The 15560-nt window shown below is 49.0% G+C and overlaps 1 protein-coding gene across 8 annotated transcripts in view; it reads left to right on the forward strand.

The window, feature by feature from the left end:
- Positions 1-15560, forward strand: part of ATP2C2 (ATPase secretory pathway Ca2+ transporting 2) — a 100707-nt gene that overhangs the window by 46333 nt on the left and 38814 nt on the right. For all 8 annotated transcript variants that reach the window (XM_034940838.3, XM_034940837.3, XM_063597792.1 and 5 more), the window contains 5 exons: positions 1579-1687; positions 8471-8620; positions 8710-8778; positions 9273-9348; positions 12113-12179. In XM_034940838.3, coding sequence (XP_034796729.3) covers positions 1579-1687; positions 8471-8620; positions 8710-8778; positions 9273-9348; positions 12113-12179 — 471 coding nt within the window. The remainder of the gene's footprint in view (positions 1-1578; positions 1688-8470; positions 8621-8709; positions 8779-9272; positions 9349-12112; positions 12180-15560) is intronic.

Consider the following 15560-nt stretch of genomic DNA (forward strand, 5'->3'; position numbering starts at 1 on the left):
CCTCGGCCTTTGGGGACCTCACATTCCTACCAAGGGAGTACATAATAAGCCAGTGAAGAACAAGATGACCTTGGAATTGTCCAGGTACACAAAAGCCAAAAAATACCAGAGGCCACCAAAACAAATAAAAAACCCCACTGAGATGTAATAGTGACTGGTGGAATTGTGAGGACAACCCTAAATAGCTGTCGATCAGGCTGACATTTAGAGAGGAGGTGACATTTAAGTTGAGGCCTGAGGAAGAGGAGCCTGCCATGGGAGGAGCTGAGGGAGCAACAGGTATATCTCTGGCAGGTGCTCTTGGCTACAAGGAACAGAAAGTCCAATTGCACAAATGCCAAGAAAAGTATATTGTCTCATAGCCAGGGATCTGAGGTGGGAGCCGTGGGGTTAGTTAATTCAGGAGAGCACCCAGGGCCTGGCCCTTTCACCTCCTTACCCTGCCACCTTGAGCCCATTGGGGCTGCATTGGTTCTTGGCTGGCTCTCCTCATGGTCCCAGATGGCTGCCACAGCTCCAGGCATCACAGCCAAACACACAAAGGCCCTATAGAATAAGGGGGTGTGTGTGTGCGTGCACACGTGTGTACAGTAAGGAAATATTTTCCCACAGGCCCCCAGCAAACATCCACTCAGGTCTCTCGGGCCAGTGTTGCATGATGTGCTGATACCTAAGCCAATCAAGGGCAGGGGTCTTAGCCAGGCATGACCCACTCCCCAGAGCACGTGGCTGTGGGGAGAGGGTGGATACCTCAACAAGATCAAATTCCATTAACAAGGAAGAGGGGAATTTCTGCTCCTGCATTTGAGGTCTGCAAAGCCCCTGAGACCAGAAGAAGCCTGTGTGTTTAAGGGGGCTGGATGGAATGAGATGGGAGCTGCAGGAGGCTGGCCGGCCGCGGAGGAGATCTTTGAGTTTGGTACCAGGGTCATGGGAAAGACATCGGAGGGTTTGGAGCAGGAGGGGGTTGGGATCTGGTTTGGGGTTCTAAGAGCGCTCCAGCTGCCATATGCAGGATGGGTTGAAGGGGCCAGGTCGGAGGTTGGAGTCAGCTGGGAAGGGCAAGGGGCGGTGGTGTGGGGGATTCCATTTGGAGCCTGCACGGAAGCACATCCGTAGTCTGAGGGCACCTGGTCATGGCCCTGTGGGAATGGAGGTCCTGGGCTTCCTCCCAGCTGTGATAAGGCTCTGCCATCCCTGACTTCCTGAGACAGACCCTGCACCCTGAGTGCTGTGTGCTCTGAGGACAAAACTCTACCGGCTGCATTTGGAGGCTTTAGAACTGCTGACCTTGACCCCAGGAGCCTCCGTGGGGCATGTGGCCCACCTGGTTTCCAGGCAGGGTAAACAGCAATGGCCTCATCTTTCAGATGTGGCCCAGGGATGCCCAGAAACCACATGCTTTCTCTAAAGTCTTATAGGATATGTTAATTTCAAAATAATAACACCCTAAAGGCACAGGGCTGGTGTATATTAAAAGAGAAAAGTGTGTTTCTATTCTCCTTGTTCAAATGTATCAAAGTGCATAAAAACAAATGTCAGCATGGATGCTTTTGCTTTTTACCATGTCAAATGCAGCCTAAGAGAAGGAAAACTCCAGCACCTGCTTGCTCGAGAACTGGTTCCTGGTGATGTCGTATCTCTCTCGATCGGAGACCGGATCCCTGCAGACATCCGACTCACTGAGGTGAGTGGTTCCAAACCCTTGTCAATGGGGTATTTGATGGAGCTGGTCAAGGAGCAGACACTTAACTAATTGTAGGCATGTATAGTCTCTCTCATACACACGTGCTCAAACATACATGCACATGCATGCACACAAGACAGGAAGTTAGCAGACAAGCGTGTTCTATGCATAGAGCCCCTCAAACCATATTTCATAAATTGTCATCCTCACTTTAAGCCTGACAACTTTTGGCTATATGATTTTCCAGTTTAAAGCAGGCTGCAATAACAAATTAAACCAAGGTGGGCTTGGGGAATGATGTGAGAGTTGCCTCTCAAAACAGACACACAAGTGTTAGAAAGAAGTGATATTAGAGGCGGGTGGATCACTTAAGGTCAGGAGTTCAAGACCAGCCTGGCCAACATGGTGAAACTCTCTACTAAAAATACAATAATTAGCTAGGCATGGTGGCATGCGCCTGTAGTCCCAGCTACTCAGGAGGCTGAGGCAGGAGAATCACTTGAACCCGGGAGGCGGAGGTTGCAGTGAGCCGAGACCACGCCACTGCACTCTAGCCTGGGCGACAGAGCGAGAAGCACACGCTTTTAGAGTAGTGAGGTTTGGGGACATTGGCTGTGGGGCAAGCTTCGTGGGTCTCTGGGTGTCACAGCTTCACAGAGCCATGCCTGAGGCACTCTGCTGAGATTATCCTGGGTTCCCAAGAGGTTACATCAAGTTCACCATGATTTGTTGATGGGAGTAATCTATTTCAAGAATCCTTCAAGAATGTGTAAGGACCGTTCAAAGCTTTGCATGATGAAGAATTAGACACAGATTATCTGCCTGATTTATTTACTGATGGGATGCATTCTCAGGAACTGTAGGATCAAGGATCCGCTATTAAGAGGGCAGCATCAGGGAAGCGGATGGAGAAGAGCACAAAGGGTTGGAAGCTACCCCCTGGGACCTGGGTTTACAACATTCCTAGCCTGTCTGTGAAATAGGAGGCAGGGGCCAGGGCTTATGTGTGGCCACTCGGACACTGAGCCTCTCTGCCGTGACCTTCAGATTTCCAGGCAGGGCAGGGATAAGGGTGGGAGATGTTCAGTTACCAAAGTGAGGGAGGGTTCGCCCTCGGGCTCAGGCTGGTGCCCTCTGTAGCACCAGAAATAGATCCTCTGTGGCCCCCGCCCCTCCCCGTGTTCAGCTCCAGCAGTCACCATCTGACCCCAAGTCTGGGATGCATGGATCCGGTCAGAGGAACTGCTGTCTGTGGCCAATCCCCGCCTGCAAGGAGGACTGGGGAAGCTGGTCTCAGGTTTTCCACGTTTTCCTTCTCCTGAGAAGGGGGGTCCTAACGGGATGCTCCAGATGCCAGGCAGCTCGTGAGAAGGACACAGGTCCACCACAGGGGCTGGTGCAGAGGCAGAGAGAGGCCGTATGAGAGGTGGCCAGTGACCTGGGGCTGGGCATTAGCCTGGGCTTGAGCCCTGGGGCCATCATTCAAAGCCTTGTGACCTTGAGCAATTTAGTTAACCTCTCTGTGCCTCAGTTTTCTCATCTGCAAAATGGGGGGTGATGCCCATAGGGTACTTGTGAGGATTACAGATCTTCAGAGGTGCCAAAAGTGTTCAGAACGGTGCCTGGCACAGGTGAGTGAGAGGCAAGTGTGGGGCCTGCCGTACCGCAGTGTGTGTTGGGAGTCAGAGAACCCCAGGCCCCGTAGCTCCTAGGGTGTGACTCAGGGAAGGAATTCACCTCTCTGAGCTTCGATCTCCTCATCTCTAAAAGGGGCTGATGTTGGTTTCCATTTCACAGGGTTATTGTGAAGATGAAACAAGCTGTGACCCATGCTGTGCTTAGCACATGCCTCTTGTGGGGTGAACAGTCACCAGATACTTGTGATTGCTTTTATTTTTTATCATTATCGTTCTATACAACGGTTCTTTGAAACAACTTTTTAGACCCCAGATAACTTCCTTACTGCTTCAGCTGGCTTTCTCTCTGCCCTGCTTGTGTTAAATTAAACTGTGGCTGGGCACAGTGGCTCCTACCTGTAATCCCAACACTTTGGGCAGCCAAGGCGAGTGGATTGCTTGAGCCCAGGAGTTCAAGACCAGCCTGGGCAACACGGTGACACCCCATCTGTACAAAAACTATTGTACCTGTGTATTGACACCACGAAGGTTATTTTAAGGCTACTGGCTGTGAACACTCTATGGATTTTCCTGGTGGTATTCTGCATTTCCATTAAACAGTCAATAGCTTTGCCTATTCAGTGGAAAATGCTTATCAGCTATTAAGCTCTGAGACCCAGGAGTACTTCAAATGTACATTTTAAAACCATTTCGATCTAGCAGGTTCAGCAGGAAGCAGCAAGTTCAAGAAAGCTGTTAAAGTAATAGACCTTTTTGCACAGTATATGGGGGTCCCAGAACATTATTTTCCCTTTCCCGGAGTTAAAACAGAGGAAGCCCTCAGTCAGAGGCTGAGCTGGTACAGCCAGCAAGCCTGGGTCTCACTTTCTTCCCTACCATGTCTAAAAGAAAAAGGGAATTGGGTCGGAGGTGATGGGACTCCAAGTGACGCTTGGTCTTGGAGGTGGGGGCACCGGGTGGGCATGAGCCCTGTGTGTGGGAGATAGGAGGTGAGCCCGCGATTGTGCCTCTGTCTTCAGGCTCGGCCTGCCGCCTCCTTGGTGGCTATGGGTTCTGTGCCCCCGAGTCTGTTTTTGCCCCTCACCCCTCCTTGCCCCTTACCTGAGATTGTGCCCTGGTAGCCTGGGAGGTCACCAGAAGCCCCTCCTGCCCACCTGCTGAACCCACACACAACCAGCTTCACTCCTTCTTGGTCCGGAGGTGCCACCTGATCTTCTACCTGCCTTTATTTTTGTCATATGAAGACAACGAATATTTTTCAGTATATCAGGTCTATGCTAACCACCGTATGAAAATTGCTTCATTTCTTCTCCCAACACCCTTAAGAGACCAGCACTGTTATTTTTCCTCTGCGTTATTTTACTACACGGACACAGCAGCCCAGAGAGGTTGCGTGGCCCTGCGCAGTCACACGGCAGTGGGCAGTGGAGGGGGATACGACCCCGGGCCTCTGGCTCCGCAGCCCATGTCCTTACCCGCAGGACGTTCTCTGTCTCCCTGTGAGCAGCTGTTCAGACTCTTCCTGGCACTGCCTCTCCCCCTGAGTTACCTCCATGTATCCGTTGCCCATGGCTGCTGTGGCAGATGACCACTTACTTAGGGGCTTAAAACAAGGTGAAGGTATGGTCTGACCTTCCGGAGGTCAAAATTGAAATCGTTTTCACTGGGTGGAAATCAAGAGTGCTATCAGGGTCCAGGCGCAGTGGCTCACTCCTGTAATCCCAGCACTTTGGGAGGCTGAGGTGGGTGGATCACCTGAGGTCAGGAGTTGGAGACCAGCCTGGCCAACATGGCAAAATCCTGTCTCTACTAAAAATAAAAAAATTAGCCAGGTGTGGTGGCGTGCACCTGGAGTCCCAGCTACTCAGGAGACTGAGGCAGGAGAATGGCTTGAACCTGGGAGGTGGGGGTTTTAGTGAGCCGAGATTGCACCACTGCACTGTAGCCTGGGTGACAGAGTGAGACTCCATCTTTAAAAAAAAAAAAAAAAAGGTGCTATCGGGGCCATGCTCCTCCAGAGGCTCTAGGGGAGAAGCCACTTCCTGGCCTTTCCTAGCTTCTAGAAGCCGCCTGCATTCCTTGGCTCATGGCTCCGTGTTCCCGCACCACTGCTTCTGTTACATCTCCCTGATGTCAGACACGTCTCCAACCCTCCTTCCTCCCCCTCCCTTATAAGGACCCTTGTGATCTCACTGGGCCCACCCCGGTCACCCAGACCATATTCTCCCCATGTCAAGGTCCTTCAGTTAGTCACGTCTGCAAAGTCTCTGTCACCACATCAGAGAACACATTCCCAAGTTGAGGATTAGGATGCGGACATCATGGGAAAGCTGGGGGCAGGGGGACGTTATTCAGCAGGCCACCCTGTGGCCCTTTTCCAGGTCTCCTCCCTCCTCCCTTCCTGCCTTGGGGCCCCCCACCCCACTCCCCATCCACATCGCTCATTCATTCAACAAGTGTTTCCTGAGCACCTACTACGTATGAGGCCCTGGGCTGGGTACCGAGGACACCGTGCAGGAAGCAGACCTGGTCCCCGTGCTCATGAGTTTATAGCCCAGAGTGACAGACTGACCTAAATCTACTCGTGACAAGTACTGTTCCAGGACTGCTAAGGGACCCATGAGTGGAAGTACTGGGAATCCTGGATTTCCCAAATGGGAGAGACTTGCCTGGCCTGGTGCAGTCAGGGAGGGCTTCCTGGAGATAGCAGCTTTTGGCACAAAACAGCCGTTTTAGGCAAAGGAGGCCCAAGCTACTTGTCTCATGCTGACCAAAAAGCCTGATAAGTTTTCGCTTTCAACTGCCATGGGGGCACCTAAAACCCTCCCCCAGCACATGTGACTTAACCTATCTCATCTCGGAGGTCTCTGCTCCCTGTCCCTCCTCCCAGGCCTTCCCCCAGCCGCCTCTTCTCAGGGGCCTCCCTCCCTGCTGTGTACACCCTGGTGTTGGATCCAGTGCTTGTTTATCGTCAGTCCCCCGACTCCTCCATGGAGTATCATCTTCCTGAGGCAGAGATTGTACCCCATTCACTGCGGTATTCCCAGTGCCCAGAGGGGTCCCTGGCCTATCGGAGGATATGGATGGGCAGGTTTCCCATCTGTCCAAACCCACACTCACTCCCCACCCCATGTGCCTCCTCTCTTCCAAACGCCTCCTCCTCCTTCCTCCTTCTCTTCGTAGTTGCCTTCCCGGGGTGGGGGTCATCTTTGATCTCTCCCTTTCTTTTTTTTTTTTTTTTTTAAAGGACTTCATTGTTTAGAAATGTTTTAGATTTGTGGGAAAATTCAGCTCAGGGTTCCCATCTACCCCTCACCCGGGATCCTCTCCTGTTTTTAATGCCTTAGCTTACTTGGGTACATCGGTCACAACTAAGGAACCCATATTGATGCCTTCTTGTTACCTTGAGTCTGTGCCACTTTCAGATCCCCATAGATTTCCCTAATGTCCTTTTTCTGCTCCAGGATCCCATGTGACATTTAGTGGTCATGTCTGCTGAGGTTCTTGTTGGCTGTGACAGTTTCTGATGTTCCTTGTTTTTGACCTTGACCTTGACAGTTTCGGTTTTGTTTTTGTTTTGAGCAGAGTCTCTCTCTGTCACCCAGGCTGGAGTGCAGAGGGGCAATCTTGGCTCACTGCAACCTCCGCCTCCTGGGTTCAAGAGATTCTCCTGCCTCAGCCTCCTGAGTGGCTGGGATTAGAGGCGCTTGCCCCCATGCCCGGCTAATTTTTGTATTTTTAATAGAGACAGGGTTTCACTGTGTTGGCCAGGCTGGTCTCGAACTCCTGACTTCAAGTGATCTGCCTGCCTCAGCCTCCCAAAGTGCTGGGATTACAGGTGTTAGCCACCATGCCCGGCCATCCTTGACAGTTTTGAGGAGCCCCAGCCAGGTATTTTCCAGAACGTTCTTCGAGCCTCCTTCAAAGACTTTCCTCAGCATTGCTCAGTGACTTCTTATGCTTCATTGTCCAGAGCTGGAGCCGCGGGAGCCACAGGGAGGCGGGAATGTGGCTGTGCAGCAGGAGGCCTCGCCTCCCTGACACCGTGGGGTCCACTGGAAGGAAGGGGGGAGACGGGCATTACCTGGGTGACAGGCGGCCACTGTCGTTCTTGGGGACTGAGATCCTATGGCAGTGCACATATTTTTAAAAGATGACTACTAAATTTAAATAGTTTTAAATTATAGAGAAGTCGCAGGTCCCTGTTTGAGAATCATTGATCTAGCTGTGGTTCTCTGGTGGTTTGTGGAAGATGGCTTTTCTCTAGCTTGGTGTTACATGCTTACATGACCAGGTCCCTAGGGATAGGCCCACCCAGCCCCGCTCTATGAACTCAGAGGTGTCTGGCACGGTTCTGGCCCTGGGAGCCTCACCTCGGGAGTGAGATGTGTTAAGTCTGAGGTCAAGTTGCGGTTTTGCAAGATGGTTAAGAGTATCATTTCTGGAACCAGAGCTTCGGTTCAAATCTCTGTTTTGCCACTAACTAGCTATGGAAACTTGAACAAATTACTTAATTCTTCCATGCTACAGTTTCCCCATATGCAAAATGGGGAAGATAGTAGAGTCTTCCATTGGGGGTGGTGAGGTCTGAAGGCTAAGCCTTGTGGGGAGCTGCGCACAGGGCCTGGTGCGTAGTCAGTGTTCTACAAATGTCAGTATCTCCCTTCCCTTTGCCAGGGTGTGTGAGTGTCTCTGTGTCCCTGTCTGTGTTTCTGGTGTTACTATTGCCTTAGACTCTGACTGAATAACCTGGCTCAGTTATTGTGTGGGATTGTGTGGGAACCATACAGATTGTACAGGCATCTCCAAGGTGAAGAGTTGGCTGCGTATGTGGAGACTCACACAGGTGTTTTGAAAGGTATATCCTAAAATAGCCATCACCTTCATTTTTTTTTTTTTAGATTGTATCAAAATTTCGAACAACATTAAGCGAAGATATGAGACTTTTACGTTTTTAAGAGAGGCCGCTCATTCAAAGCTTTTCTGATCCTGGGGGCCTCAGAGGCCGTCGTTGTGACACTCATTCTGCAGGTTCACTGTGTTCTTGAGTTCATGTCCATGAAGGTGCTGGTACCATTTTGTGCTTTTAACACCAATTGTCGGGGTGACAGGGAGATTCCACAGCCTTTTCCCCTTGCTCTCCTAGGTCACAGACCTCTTCGTGGATGAATCCAGCTTCACCGGGGAAGCCGAGCCATGTAGTAAAACAGACAGCCCCTTGACAGGCGGTGGGGACCTCACCACCCTCAGCAACATCGTCTTCATGGGCACCCTGGTGCAGTATGGGAGGGGCCAGGTAAGCCCTGGGACACCGAGGCCTTGGGCTCCCGTAACTCACAGGCTCCCAGCCCTTAGATTTCATACTTCTCTCTCTCCTGGACACAGGGGGTCGTGATTGGAACAGGGGAAAGCTCTCAGTTCGGAGAAGTGTTTAAGATGATGCAGGCTGAAGAGGTAAGGGGCAGGAGGGGGCTTCCGGACTTTTGTAAGCTGGAGTTTGAGATTATTATAGGCAAATAATACCAGCCCTGCCTACTCCTTAGGAAAAGTGGCATGTGGTTAATATGAGTATACTTTTTAAACATTTAATTTTTTTTTTTTTTTAAATAGAGACAGGGTTTCGCCATGTTGCCCAGGCTGGTCTCAAACTCCTGAGCTCAAGCAATCTGTCTGCCTCAGCCTCCCAAAGTGCCAGGATTACAGGCATAAGCCACCACACCTGGCCTCTTTTTAAACACGTAAGACATTTGTTAGCATTTTGATAAAGATACAGCTTTCAGACAGTAATACGCACAGATCTTCAGTGCAAAAGTCAACGAATGTTGACATATGTGTACCCCTGTGTAATCATCACTGAAGCTGTAGGATGGCAAGGTGAAGACATTTTGAACAAAGGCAGGCAGAAGCTAGGATCTTGTCCAGCTAACCCATTGTGCTCACCCTTTCAGACACCTAAAACTCCTTTGCAGAAAAGCATGGACAGGCTAGGAAAGCAACTGACACTCTTCTCCTTTGGCATAATCGGTGAGTGAAGCAGTTTCCATACTGGGTTTGTTCTGCAGGTGGAGGGGAGCCATCATAGGGGGGTCACCATGGCCGTTTCTCAAATATCTTGCTACTCAGCTGCATAAGGCTTGGGGATTGGGATCAGAGGCTCTCCAAAAGCAACAAGAGCTTTCTGTATAGTTGGACCAGGCTGGCTGCTGTAACAAGCAGCCACTACATTTTCTTGGCTTAACATAGTAAACGCTTGTTCCTTGCTCACACCACAGTCCAAAGTCCATGGGTGTATTCCTGGTCCAGTGGCTCTCCTGGATAGCTCGCCTACACACAGTGACTTGGGCCCAGGCCCCTGTTATATTGCTGCTCTATCTTCCTCTGGGTCCTTGGAGGCCATGTTTCTGTTCAGCCAACAGATGGTGAAAGAGGAAACATGGAGGCTTGTGGAGGACATTTTTAAGGCATAGACCAGGAAGTGGAATCATCAATTTGACCATCTTTTATTGGCCAGAATGGAGTCACATGGCCCACATAACTGCAAAGGAGACTGGGAAATGTAGTTTAACTGTGCACTCAACCATATTTCTATGCTTCTAAGCAGCGTGTGCCTGGACTGGGACTTCCTGACCTTTGGTAACACAACAAACAGCATTGACATGATGCTGCGGTCCTGAATCTAGATCTTAAGGCTTGACATCCTCATAGTGGTGCCCCGGTCCCTTCACTGGCTTCTTCCTGCTCTTTCCATATCTGGCCTTACTTCTGTGTCCTTTATTCCAGCCGTGCCTGGCCCCTAATAGATTCTCAGGCCCGTGCCTGGCTCCTAATAGATTCTCAGTAAATATTTGTTGAGTAAAACATTTAATCAAGGAATAAACCAACAAGCCACTGCCTACAGCACATCCAGTGATGAGGGAGGTGCTGGTGAGTGTAGCCAAAACTGCGGAGCCAGAGAACAGTCTTGAGAGAAACAGCTTATGTAAGCCCATGTTTCTTAAGTTAAATTAGAACTTAAATTGACATGTCCACAGCAAGACCCATGATATCATTCAGACATTTTGTTTTTTTGGGTGGGGAATGGAGTCTCACTCTGTTGCCCAGACTGGAGTGCAGTGGCGTGATCTCAGCTCACTGCACCCTCTGCCTCCTGGGTTAACCAATTCTCCTGCCTCAGCCTCCTGAATCTCTGGGATTACAGGCATGCACCGTCACGCCCAGCTAATTTTTGTATTTTTGGTAGAGACAGGGTTTTGTCATGTTGGCCAGGCTGGTCTCAAACTCCTGGCCTCAAGTGATCTGCCCGCCTTGGCCTCCCAAAGTGCTAGGATTATAGGCATGAGCCACCGCACTGGGCTTTTTTTTTTTTTTTTTTTTTTTTTTTTTTAACATTTTGGGAACTGCTCTAGCAGATGGAGAGTTTTGACACTCAGTCCCATGGACCCCCTAGAAAGCCCAAGGGGCAGGTGCAGGGAAGCAACACCATGCTGGTCAGTGCTTCTAGAGGAAAGTAGCATTTGCCAATTCCCATGGTGCAAATACTCTCAGTGTGGCCGTTTTCAAGCTACTAATGTACAGACACTGAACATGGATTTCGGAAGAGATGTACCTAGTTGATTCGTGTGAGCTCCTGTGAGGAGTCTCCAGCCTTCTACTATGGGAATGCCACAAGGGTGGAGTAAGTTCCTAGTGGGGGTGGCTCTAGGCTCACTGCCTCACCCCTATTTCCAATAGAGCTCGCCTTGCTAATCTATTTCATTTGAGTTCATTTGGGTTCTAGCTAAGATTTCAGCTGATGACTGAGTTTAGTAGCCAATAGTAGAATGCCCAAAACAAAACTAACAGATACTGTGGCAGCTGCCCCTCTCAATACACATACACACACACCCCGCTACCACCCATCAGAAAACATCCTTGGCCCCCTGGCCCCTGCAAAGCAAAGCTAACGTTCTTTAGCAAGCTCTCCAAGGGTGTCACCTGGCAACACCACCCACCTTCCCAGTCCCTACTCACTCCTTCCGTTAATGATGGCAACAAGAGTTAACGATTAGGCTTGTGTTTGCTGTCGTCCAGGAGCTGTGCTGAGCACAGACTGTCACACCTTAAACCAGGGAACTACTCTTTGAGGGGTGCACGGCCATGAGCCCCATTTTACAGATGAGGAGATGCAGGCTGCACCACGCAACCCGAGCACCTTTCCCTGTGGCCAGAGCATCTCATGAACTTCCACAGGCCCCAGGGCAGCTCTTGCCATTTGTGCCTTGAGGGTCTATCCGTAACCACCTTCGTGTCTCGTACACCTAGTGCAGTAACTGGTGTGCAGTACATATTTGGTAAATTATTAATGAAGGAAAATGGAAATGGAGTATATTTAATCCTGAGTACCACAGAGTAAAATAATTTGAAAAAACAGTGACCCATCTGCCCATCACAGGAGCAGTTGCATTTGCCACAACAAACACCACACGGGGGGATGTTCTGGATACACACAGCCGATGGTAAAGTTTGGGAATAAGATGTAAATGCTTGCAAACAGTCCAAAATAAACTGATTGAGCCTTTAACTTAAATTTGGCTTGGACCTTTCCTAAGAAAGTAAAATCGGGTTTTTGTAGGTATAAACGTATCTCCCTTAGAAAAGAGAAGAGACGGGTTGAAAGTGGTTGAGGTTATCAGGTGTTCCTCTGTGCATGCATTCCTGTAAACTCTTTTAAGGAAGTGAGTTTGAATCCCTCCAGGCATCAGCGTGTGTAGCGCATATGGAGATAAGGATGTTTTTGTCTCTTCCCCAGGTCTCATCATGCTCATTGGCTGGTTGCAAGGGAAACAACTCCTGAGTATGTTCACGATTGGGGTCAGGTAAGAGGGCTATGGCCGCCCCTTGCCTTGCCAGGGTGGTCAATGGGCTCTGAGCCCTTCACTGCCGCAAGAGAAGGTGGGGAGGCTGCAGAATAGGAAGGGTTGGGAAGGTGCAGCCCCGTCACCCAAACTCCAGCCTCCCAATAGCACATTCTCTGACAGGTACAGAGTGCCCGGTGAATGCTTGCAAAATGAATGACAGCAAATGATCCAGGGGGTCCCTTTTGTATTAGGCTGTTCTTGCATTGCTAAAAAAAAAAAATACCTGAGGCTTGGTAATTTATTAAGAAAATAGTTTAATTGGCCTATGGTTCTATAGGCTGTACAGGAAGCATGGTGTCTGCTCAGCTTCTGGGGAGGCTCCAGGAAGTTTCCAATCAAGGCGGAAGGGGAAGGGGGAGCAGGCATGTCACATGGCAAGAGCAGGTGCAGGAGAGGGAGGAAGGGGAGATGCCACATGCTTTGAAACAATTAGATCTCTCAGGAACTCACTCCAGCAAGAACGGCTCGAAGGAGATGGCGCTAATCCATTCATGAGGGATCCACCCCATCGTCCAATCTCCTCCCACCTCCAACATTGGGGCTTATGTTTCAACTTGAGGTTTGGGTGGGGACACACATTCAAACTGTATCAGCTTTCTTGTCACTCTTTGCCTGTGGGTTTGGGTCTTTCTGGCTAAGAGCAAGGACCCCAGAGTCAGCCTGCCTCTGTTTAAATTCTACGCTTGCCACAAAACTGGAGGTTCTGTGACCTCCAGCAAGTTTCTTAGCTCTCTGTGCCCCAGTTTCCTCCTCTGAAAAATGGGAATGCTCATATACCCTGTCCTAGGGCGACTGTCTGGATTAAAGGAGTTAGTCTGTGCAAGCACCCACATGATACACAGTGCAGAGTGAGTGTTGGCTCTTAATACTGGTTTAGAACTCGATCTAAGCCCTTGTCTTACGGAGGAGGCTATCAGAGCGGCAATGGATGTAGAGCCCAAGGCCACACGGGGACAGCAGGCCTGGGAGTCATCATCACTTGATGATGCTAAGCCGAGGGGACCCGCCCTTCTTCTACGTAGTGATTCATAAGTCATCCCAAGCCCCTGGGTCCTGGTGGCCGAGACAGGGAGAGGCACGGGCGGCCCAGCATCGTGCAGCGGTTTGACTTTGTCAGTAGTTCTTCCGTGGCTATTTGCCAAGGGCAAGGGAAGCAGAGGCCGGGGATTGTCACTAACTGGGTATGTCCCATTGGAAGGGAGGCTAGGGGCTGTTCCGGGACACGGAGGAACCAACCCATGTCTAGGCTCACGTCAGGCCCATTGGTTCCCAGACAGTAACGCACACGCAGCTGCTGTCTGCAATGTGTTTTTAGGTGATGTGTGGAAAATCATTCTAGTGTCTGTTCATATGTATATATATGTAATTAATACATCAAACCCATGATGTAAACAAACTTAGATGTCCATCAGCTCATGAAAGAATAAACAACTTAGGTACAGTGGAATATTTTTCAGCCACAGAAAGGAATGAAGTACTGATTCATACTGCAACATGGAGTAATGTTGAACCCGTTTTCCTAGGTGAAAGAAGCCAGTTGCACATGTTATATGATTTTATTTATATAAAATATTCAAAAATAGGTCACTCGGCCAGGCGCGGTGGCTCATACCTGTAATCCTAGCGCTTTGGGAGGCCAAGGCAGACGATCACCTGAGGTCAGGAGTTCTAGACCAGTCTGGCCAACATGGTGAAACCCTGTCTCTACTAAAAATACAAAAATTAACTGGGTGCGGTGGCAGGCGCCTATAATCCCAGCTACTCGGGAGGCTGAGGCAGAAGAATCGCTTGAGCCCGGGAGGCGGAGTTTGCAGTGAGCCGAGATTGCGCCACTGCACTTCAGCCTGGGTGACAGAGCAAGACACTGTCTGAAAAAAGAAACAAACCTAAACATAGGTCACTTCATAGAAACAGAAAGTAGGTTAGTGTTTGCCAGGGCCTGGGGTTGGGGAGTGTGTAGTGACTACTAACAGTTATGGGGTTTCCTTTGGGGGTGAAGAAAATGTTCCAAAATTGATTGTGGGAATAGGTGCACGACTCTGCATACACTAACCACCATTCAATTATATATGTTAAAGGAGTGAATTTTATTATATACAAATTATATGTCAATAAAGAAACCAGAAAGGTATAGAACAGGCAACTAAGAATACTGTTACTGAAAGGGTCCTCGGAGCCTTTCTAATTTATATATGAAGAGTAAACCGTTATTGCAAATGTGTGCTGTAATGATCATTACAGTGAATTACAGCAGACAAACTCCTGGTGGATTGAGGCATCCCAGTGTGTGCTGGGACACAGAGGTTTGTCCTGCTGGCCAGTGTGGGCAAGAGAATCTTGCTTTAAGGGTTGAGTGTACTGGGTCTAGTACATGGTATCAGGTACATAGTATCAGGTGTACATGGCTCTGGTGCATAGTCAGGCTTGCCTGTGTATACATGAATGTACACGATTATCTGGTAATTAGTAGTAGAGGAGATTCCAAATGCCTTATTTTTTCAATGACACTGCATGGTGTGCATTAATTGAGGGGCAGGTGGTAAAATCAACACGTGGGCAGGTGTGTGTCCTATCACAAAAGCATTCAATAACTATTTTTTGAGTGAATGGGAATTGGAAATACTGTGTCTGGCTTTGGATACTTTGTCACTCAGTGTATTTAACAAACAAAATCTTAGTAACACCAAATGCTGAGAGCACACAAAAAAAACATGGAAAAGAGGAGTTGGAATATTATGTGATGATGTGGGCACACAGATGTGATAAAAATCATAAAAGCAAAATACAAATGACAGACACTTGGAAAACCCCATCCCAGATAAATTCTAAGCCATAATAAGTTCATCTCTTACCTTAAAAAAAAAAAAATCCTGTAATGAGACACACAAAGACATTCAAACCACATCAGAATACCCTTAAATGATAGTTTTCAATAGGAAAAGAAGAACAAGAAAAAAAGCTGTACTCATAGATAATAGTCTTTAGGTTTTAGCTTTAAACAACCTATAAATGAGCGGAGACAAATGCCAGGGCTTGGACTTTCCCCCCAGACCTGTTTGGAACCATGAAAATGATGCAGTGGTGCTGTACAGGTGTCTTTGCTGGGTTGCAGCCCTTTTTCCCTGAAAATATGCCCAGGTCCTCGGTTTGTTTTGCTAATGGCCCTGCGAAAGGGCATCTTAGGCTCTGGATAATGAAACCTAAGGGGGTCTATTGAATGTAGGATGGTCTTGATCTCTAGTGGATTGGGGCTTTCTGGCTTAATATCCTGAACAGAACGATCTTCATGGCGTTGTTTTTTTTGTTTGTTTGTTTGTTTGTTTGTTTGTTTGTTTGTTT

Source organism: Pan paniscus, chromosome 18 (assembly GCF_029289425.2).
Source record: "Pan paniscus chromosome 18, NHGRI_mPanPan1-v2.0_pri, whole genome shotgun sequence".
Taxonomy (NCBI): Eukaryota; Metazoa; Chordata; class Mammalia; order Primates; family Hominidae; genus Pan; species Pan paniscus.